The sequence below is a fragment of the Telopea speciosissima genome, chromosome 11 (genome assembly GCF_018873765.1).
Source record: "Telopea speciosissima isolate NSW1024214 ecotype Mountain lineage chromosome 11, Tspe_v1, whole genome shotgun sequence".
Taxonomy (NCBI): Eukaryota; Viridiplantae; Streptophyta; class Magnoliopsida; order Proteales; family Proteaceae; genus Telopea; species Telopea speciosissima.
In genome coordinates, this window is record NC_057926.1 from 29,820,392 (window position 1) to 29,829,658 (window position 9,267).

The 9,267-nt window shown below is 37.2% G+C and overlaps 1 protein-coding gene across 1 annotated transcript in view; it reads right to left on the minus strand.

Moving 5' to 3' along the window:
- LOC122646834 (ERAD-associated E3 ubiquitin-protein ligase HRD1B-like) overlaps positions 1–4,574 on the minus strand; it is a 32,419-nt gene extending 27,845 nt beyond the window's left edge. Inside the window, exons 1-2 of the mRNA XM_043840443.1 lie at positions 4,026–4,574; positions 682–858 (exon numbers count right to left, since the gene is read on the minus strand). Coding sequence (XP_043696378.1) covers positions 682–858; positions 4,026–4,555 — 707 coding nt within the window. The 5' untranslated portion in view covers positions 4,556–4,574. The remainder of the gene's footprint in view (positions 1–681; positions 859–4,025) is intronic.
- Positions 4,575–9,267: the final 4,693 nt, after the last annotated feature.

The window sequence follows — 9,267 nt, forward strand, 5'->3', positions numbered from 1 at the left end:
GGTTGGCTGGTTCTTCAGTTATTGATCTTCTTTATTTCTGCCCTATTGTTCTCTAAATGCGGGTCACTGTGATTCTGTCATATGGATTAGTTTCTCAAATCCGTCCTAACAGGTTAGTGGCGCGCATCAATAGTCTTAATAGTTCATGAGCAATTGGTGAACATAAAATTGAGTGAAGAGCTTTGCAAGAGGTTTTCATATTGGGCTCAAATTTGACAGGTAAGACAGGTGCTATTAAATGGGAGACCCATGAGAAATTATTAAACATAGTTCAACAATCTTGATGAAAGTTAGATTTACCCTTACCGAGCATCTACCAGGATGGAAAGCCCCAGAACTTCTATGAAATGTTGAACTTTGGAAGAGGAATGCCTTTAAGTTGACAGCAATGTTACACAAAAAAATTTTGTGCCTAACATTTTCTCCAACATAATCCCCAAATGCAATGCAGTTTAGAACTTTGCATTTATGTTAAAAGGCAACCATCTACTCTTGAGTAGGCACAAATGGTCAAGATGGAAAACAGAAAAATAATTCCAAACAGACGGCTTGTCCATATCACTGTCATGTAGTGTAGCTTCAATGTAATATACAAGTATCAAGCATAATCAAATTATGAATATGTGCATATGCATATATAAAAATTGTGAATAGGAAGTCAGTGGCAAATTAGTTACTTACATGAAAATCACAAGGAAGAAGCATAGGTACATAGATAAGTGAAGCAAGTCACGAATAAGCTCCAAGTAGAAGGTATAGACAGGCTTTCTATCCCATTGTCCTTCCATCAACATGTCACTGACATAGAAAACATATTTTACAAATGTAGACACTGTTGTTGTTGCTAGTATCATGTACCTGAAATACATATATTATTACAAGTAAGAAAATCAAATTGAAGCAAAAATAAGAGAAAATAGCATTAATTCTGAATGGTGCAAACAAAATATGTGCTTAGATAAAATGCAAAGGTTCAATCAAATACAGATTGAAAAAATAAAGATAACTTCAAGAAGATTGTTCTTCTTTTCATTCCACATCACCATTATGACCATGTGATCCTTCTGGCGCATCAACATTTCTTCCGACAGTTCTATGTTTATGTTATTTACCCACCCAATTGATTAAGAGGTCTAGACTTGTTAGCTCCTTTTATGTGTTTCTGTTTCATTTGATTGTCCTTGGCTGCTTCTAAGTATTCATCCATGTAAGCCTCTGGTGTGTATTCTCTTTGGCTAATGCCTTCCTAATAAATTATCCAACTTATTAAAAATTAAAAATCTATCAGATTGTAATTGTCCCTTCCATTATACCAATATTTCATTTAAAAAATGTGTCAATTGAAGCTTGGGTACTCTCAGTTTCATTGGTAACTTAAGATGAGCAACCAACTTTAAAAACAAATAAACAAACAACCAATAAATCCCGATAGTGGCAGGCAATCTATCTTTCCTTTTATCTCTTTTTAATATTTAACATTCTAAGGGATAAAATTGATTTTATAAAAATATAAATATAAAAAATAAAAAATAAAAAAAACCTGCTCTCACCAATCAAGGAAGATTAAAGATTAAAAGGCCACATTTTTTCTAATTAACTCTATTTTAGCATAAAACAACAACACAAACTCAGCCTTACCCCAACTTAATGGGGTCGGCTACATGGATCTAAACAAAACAAAGTAGAGAAGACTGAGGTCTAAACAAAAAAGGGGAATGAAGAGATGGAAAAAGAGCGATGGGGAATAAAATGAAAAATGAAAAATGGAAAATGACAAATGAAAGATGGAAAATAAAAAGGAAAAATAAAAGCTGAACGATGAAAAATGAAAGTGAAAAAAGAAAGTAAGTAAGAGGAAAGAAGCACAGCCCAGCACGTCAAGAAAATCTCAGCTAAATGTGGTCCGCTACATGGATCTTTGCCCTCCAACAAGCTGAATCCAAGGTCATACTTGATGCTAGACCTAGATTATGCATGTCTTTCCTCACAACTTCTCCTATGGTCATTTTAGGCCTGCCCCTAGCTCTTTTAGCACCTTCAATCGGAATCATATCACTCCTCCTTACTGGGGCGTCCCTAGGCCTCCTTTGGACATGACCATATACCTCAAACCACTCTCACATAGCCTGTCATTGATCGGGGCAACTCCCAAGTCAGCTCTAATATGCCCCAATTAACAAGTGGAGTTGACACTCTCCCATTCCAATGCTTTCTTCAACCTTTTTTCGTTGATTTTTTTTTTATCAGTTTTGGTCTTGCCCTTCTACCATGTCCGACTCACTGTCAAGACCAAGGTGCTATGCTCTTGAGTCAAGGGGAGGATCTTATGGAGCAGATCTGTCTTCAGGGTTGCTAGGTTACACGTAAAGAAAGCAACATGTGGACTCCTGAAGATTCAAAACCATGTAGAATTATATTAATGCTGTCACTCGGAAAGTGATCTTTTTTTTTCTATTCATCAGGGCATCTATCCATCCATATTTTCAAGGCATCAATTGCCTTTCTAGCAAGCTGGAAATTGACCATTACCTAGCAATGACTTGACTTTTTTGGTTGGAGAGGGTTTGAACAACCGTATTCTTTTTTTTTGTTGTTCAGGCTCAAGGTGGGTGAACGCCAAGGGGGCAGCCCAACATGGGGGGAGGGCAGAGGGTGGAGGTGGAAAGTGTTGCATACCAAGCACCAATGCAGTGAGTAGGACTTGATCCACTGACCAAGCCTCAGTCTGTATCTTCAATCCATTCTTGCCGCTGCTCTTGTTGCTACTTGCTTCTTATATTGAGTGGGCAAACTAAAGCCCTCTTTGTTTTTCAATTTTTTTTTTTTTTTTCTATAAATCCTCAGATTTTTTCCAATAAAAAAAATTGAAATCTGGTCTAGAGGTAGCATGGAGGGAGACGATCAATCAGTTCAGAAGCTTGAGTTTCTTTTGTCTTTTTTCTTTTTGGTCTTTTATGCAAGGTAACATAATAGCACCAAAATGTGAATCAATTGTTTGTCTTATAATTTGGCGTTTTTATTTTCACCATCGGTTTAAGTTGTCACAAATTAACAACTGTTATTAGGTTTGAAAACTTTGAGCCAAGTTTAGGACATGCTAAGAGAATCAGTCTCTCTCTATCTTGTCTGATACATAACAATAAAATTTTATAACACATCTATATAGGCTCAAAATCCTATTTTCTAGTCGAAGGCTAATTTCATGATTACTGAATTTTTTTTATTTGTCTCATTAAATGTTCAATTGTTAATAATAGATAAAGGCATCAGGTTATATATCCATGTATAGCCGTTCCAAGTTTATACAGCAGGAGGGTATTCCAAAAGAACTTAAGGAGATGCAGCTTCAAAAGGAAATTGTAAATTTATGAACCATTCTTCCATTTAATGAGGGATCCTCCTCCTGCAATCTTGTGTACATCCACTTTGGTATAAACTTCTACCAAAAAATTAAAAATAAATAAGGGCAACTCACCTATTTTGTGTTGTGCAGGTCTTTCTGAACCAAATGTAGGCCTAGTAGGATGGGCTTACTGCATTTTGCTAGACAACCAGAGTGTTTTAACATCTACAGGGTTTGCATCTTCAACTGATGACATGAAGGCTGAACTAACTGGGATCTTACAGGGGTGGACGCATGCTGCAAAGAATGGAATCCAACTTAAGGAGATTTGGATCACTAACCAGAGTTTATATGACCTTTTGACTGCCAAGCGAAATATATCCATTCCGTGGCACCTTATATCCAATTTTTTTGAACTAGCCGAACAAACCTCTAACTTTATAAATGTACAGTTTAAACATAAAAATAACATATGGACTCGTAGACTACACTCCCTTGCCTCTTTCTCTATAACAAACAGGAATGTAATGCCCCCCTTCCTATATGATGTAAATATGTTTTTCTCTATCTAATGATAATATAAGTACCTTTTCATCAAAAAAAAAACATGGTATGCCATACTAAGAAGAATGTTCTGGCCCTAACTGCAAAAAATCCAGAAGCATAAGCATAGGTAACTTACTCAAACGCAAAGAAGAGCGAAACAGAAGGTTGCCATGTCTGTATTAAATACTTTAAGGAACTGTACAGGAAGAGACTATCCAGCAGAAGAAGAAACCCCAAAAAAGAAACGATCCGAAAGTGAGACAGCTTGGGAACATATGGGGTTGATTCAATGTATTCCACTCTCTTCTGAGCCAACCAGTGCAAAGCCTTAATCAGCAGGAGAGCAGTGACCATTGCAAGAAAATTAACGGAAAAATCATGCCTGAATATAGTGACTGCGAATAGGATTTCCATGACTTCTCTCCAAGACTGTTCATTCAGCCTCTCAACCTCTGCTTCACGGAGTGGCCCAAGAAACACCCTTTTGGTTAGCTGCCACAAAATGCACATGATGACCAAACCCATGTTTAGAAGAAGAACCAAACTGATCTTGGAGGTCGATAAATACACCATGGCTGGGTAAAATTGGCCTCTAGTATTGAAGGCATGATAAATAATGGCAAGAGCACCAACTATACTGAACCCGGCATATGTTTGCAGCCTCATTATTTCCTATAAGATCTGTAGAAAAAAAAATTTTAATTCCACTTAGACAATGCATAAACAAATCAAATTTCAATCCCAAGTCAAATTAAAATCCGTAATCCCTAGATTTCATAGTTTTTCTCCAGAAATTACGCGCAGCAAGAACATAAGCTTTCAAACTCTGATTTAGATTTCAGACTCTTTAGAATTGCAAACATTAATCACTCAATAGAACCAGGGAAATACAAAAGCACATGATTCCTCTCTGTTTTTGGAGAATAAAATGAACCGAACTTTAATTACAAGTACAATGGAATTTGACCTTACACAGACAAATCGTTCTGCAAAAATTGAAGCAAAAGAGCAGGAGATCCCCGTCTCCCTCTGCCAATTTTGCAAAATGGGTTTTTCTTCCAAGAGAGACTAAGTGTTTCAAAAGTCAAAAACCTTCAATAGAATCAATTACTTCTAATGAGATAAACTGGAAAACCTGAATCTTCAAACAGAAGAATTAACACAACAAACTATTCAATCAAAAGCTGAAATTGCATATTTTGATGAAATATTGAAATTAAAGAATGAAATCAATTACATTTGAAAGCTCCGATTAAGGGTTTTCTTCGTCGTCGGTGAGATCGTCGTTGAAAGAAGTGGCAGATGAGGATAAAGAAGAAAAGGGTATAAAACTGCAGGGACGTACCGATCCGGCCTGTTCCGGTCCGACCCAGTCCAATACACGTCAACAACTTGAAAATTAGCCAATGGTTTAGTAACACGTGTCTGGAGTGGTTTCCTTGATAAGAGTCTGTATAGGAGGGCACTCGAAATAGACTACGGCTCTCTTTGGCACAAGGTTCAAACTCTAGGTATCCGACTTGGGATCGGTGATGGTCGAAACCTTTTTGGATCGGGATTGGATCAGTCCAAATCGGTCAGGATCGGTCAAAAAACCCCCTAAAATTGTTTTTTATTGGATCAGATCATGTATCGGCCAGAGTTGGTGGGTGTTGTGATCTCGGGATCGGATCGATCGATATTATCTAGATCGGATCGGTCAAAATCGGTTGGTATCGGTCAGTATCGATCGGTATCAGTCAAGATTATATAAAAAAATTAAAAAAAAAAACTTAAAAACTTTGAAAAAATAAAAAAATTATTCAGTTGGATCGGTCAAGGGTCGAATCAGATCAGTCGATCCAATCAACGATCCAGTCAAACCTTGTTGTATCGGTCAAATCTCGACATCGGCCTCGACCGATATCTGATCCGACCAATATTGGTCAATTCGATACCTCAAACCATACTTTGGTATGTTTTTTATTTTTTTATTTTTACTTAGTTAACAAAAATCATTTGTAAAAACCATTTTTGTTCAAAGCATAAAAATCGTATGGTAACCACTACACATAATAGATTGTAGATAACGAAATATGTTTGACATACCTATGTGCATAATAGTTTATTGAAGTGGGTGGGTGGAACGATTAAGGGTGTGAATCGGTGCGGATGTGGTTATTCGGTTGGGTTACAGTGCGGTTTACATTTTGATAAGGTGAAATCAAAATCGAATCGAATAGGCATCAGTTAAAAGCATAATCGTTTTGCATACAGTCCGATTTTATCGGTTTCTATTCGATTTTCATTATCCGGTTCACAACCAGTTTACATGCGATTTGTGTAGTGTCGTTTTGAGAACTAGTAATGAAGACATCCTTAGTTTTCAAGGTCTTTATATTGTGGTGTTTCTCCATTCTCTCCCGATCTCCCTCACTCATCATATTTCCCATGCCTATGTGATAAAAATAAAAAAAAAAATTCTCATCCTTAACTGTCATTCTATTCCTTTCCTATTCTTTGTTTTTTCATTTTTTTTCTTCTCCACTCTCACTTGATAAACAAACTATTTATTTTATTAGAAAGTAGGGTTTAGTTAATCCATTTTAACATCATACATCATTTTAAATTCATACTTGATCAAATATAATATATAATTAATCCATTAGATTTTACTTATTTTATGTTTCAAGAGTGATACAATAATTATGTTTATTAAATTAATTAATCCAATTGATGCATGTGCTAGTAATCAAGTAAGAGGTATCGGTTTCTATTCGGTTTCTTATTCAGTTTAGAATCGCGGTTTTGAGGTGCAAATCAAAATCGAACCGGGAAGAGAACCTATAAAATCAAAACCAGATCATTTTTCTACGGTGCTATTCAGTTCGATCGTAAACAGTCGATTCCTATTCCGATATTCGGTTCCGGTTTCATTTTGACACCCTTAGGAGCGATGCCACCTTTACCCATCCTCCTTCCCAAAGCATAAACTCATAACCTAGTTGTTGGGTATCAATCTCTTTGGATTTTCTTTATTTCATTTTGGGATTGGATAATTTACGAAATACCTCTTAAAAATGAATCGATACTCAGTTCACCCCTTCTTATTTGAAAATACTCAGATTAACCCCCTCTATAGTAACGATGTTAGTATGCTTTTAGTTATTAGTGTAAAGGGACTATTTTACCCTTCTACTAAAATTTTAGAACTACATTTACAATGCTACTACCCTTTGGTTCATCTTCAACCTCAAACTACCCCATCGCCTCTGCTTCACCCTGGCAGCACCGCCACCGCTGCCACCGCCTCTGCTTCGCTTTAGCCCTGTGGTCCATTCCTATCACGGCATGCTCTCTAGATCTCTCTTCGTCGTCTTCTTCCTCGCAATCCAAACCTGCCGATTGAGTTGGAGAAGACGATTAGTAGTGACCTTCTGACCTCAGCCTGTACAGGGAGAACCAAAAGAGGGTTCCAACAAAACAGAAAAAATGGAGCTTGTGAGGTTTTTCTCTTTGGAAAAGCAGCAAATCTGAAACAAAAAATGACCAATCTCCCCTGAGCCAGGGAGAACCAAGGGGTTTCCAAAATCAAAACAGGGCGGCGCTCTATCTTGGATTTTCCAGTTTTAGAGGTTTTTTTCCCATCATTTTGGTTTTCTGTTTTAGAGAGAGAGAACCACAGAGAAAGAGGGTTTGAGAATGAATTCGAGAAAAAAAAATGGGAGAGATCTTCTTCTCCGGCTGAAGAGCTTTCAAGTTCGGAGAGACCGCTATACTCGTGTCTTGATCGTCGATTTGAAGGTTATTCCATCGTTGCGGATTTGTTGATTTTGGCTATTCCTTATCATTAGTGTGTTTATAAGTCCCTTCCCCAGTCTGTTCCTACTTTTTGAGTTCGATCGCTGTTGCAAGACGAGAGTGAATACTCTACTCCAGCCTTCTGGTTCGGGTAAGTTCATCCATAGTTATTTTTATTTTTCGGTTTCACAAGATGGGGAAATTGAAGACAAGGGTTACAAAATTTGAAGAGAAGGGTTCAAGAATAACCTATCTTTACTCTGAGATGCTTGCCCCCTTCCTGGCCGAGAAGGTTCACTGTCAGAAATTGAAGTCGAAGGTTGAAGAAGAAGGGTGTTTATATACGAAGTAAGTGAAAATAGAATCTTCAGTTTCAGATTGGAGTTGCAGAAGAATCGTGTGTCTCTCGGCAAGCCATCTTCGATATTTATTGTCTTTCTTCTCTCCGGCGAACTTCAATTTCAGATTGGAGTTGCAGTTGCAGGTGAAGAGAGTAATGTGAGGAAGGAAGACGATCATCGAATTTGGGATTTTTAGAAATCAAGGGTAAAATTGTAACTATACTATGCTCAAGGGTAGTTTAGGGTTTTCAAAAAAATTAACTATCTGACTTCATTAGTTAACGGTGTAAAACTAATGGTAGGGTCTAATTTGAGTATCGGGTTTTACTGCAGGGGTGATCTGAGTATTTTCAAATAAGAGGGAGTGATCTGAGTATCGATCTATTTTAGGGGCTGTTTCATAAATTTCCCTTTGGGATTTTGGGTTTAGATTACTCATCCATATTCAATTTAATCCCCTAAGATCTAGATCCGAAAGGTTTCTGTGCAAATCAAAATTGAATTAGAACTGTTCATTTCCACCCAAGGTCTCATTTTTATCGACACTCATTCATATTCGGTGAAGGAAAACTACCTCCATGGCAAATCTAGTTGTCAAGTTTGACTCCTATACCTTGTTCAGGGCTAAAGTAGATCTTGTTTTTTACAACCCACAGTTGTAGCAAATAAGTGTATATGTGTGCGACAACCTCATACTAGAGACTTTTTTTTCTTTCCCAAACCAAGAATAAAAATCGATCGTGCAAGTTGGGATAAGGTGTCATTTGGATTTCATCATTATAGGCACAAATTGCTCCATGGCAGGACCAAAAAAAAACACAATAAAATCAAGATTGAGTTTCCCTTCATCTATGGCGAAGAACGAATACTTCATCTTGGCATTGATATCGTCAAATTGCCAAAAATTGCAAAGGGAGAGTAGTTTCAATTTTTTGGTGAAAGAGTAGTTGCAGGAAAAATGAGAAGAACAGGAAGTGACGAATGGAGTCGCAAGAAGAACAAGATGAGGGGGCGGATGGAGTTGCAGGAAAAATAAAAAAAATGGGAAGTGAAGGATGGGGTCGTAGGAGGAAGAAGAAGAAGAAGTTGGAGGAGGACGGTCGATATTTCTAATTAAACAAGGAAATGACACTCTTACCCTTCGATTTTGAGACCTATGAGCATGTGGTCATTAAAGTCCCTGCATAAATGGTTAAAAGTGATTTTTGGTCAAAAACCATAAACGGCTTTCGATCTATTTTTGGTTTTTGGTTTTTG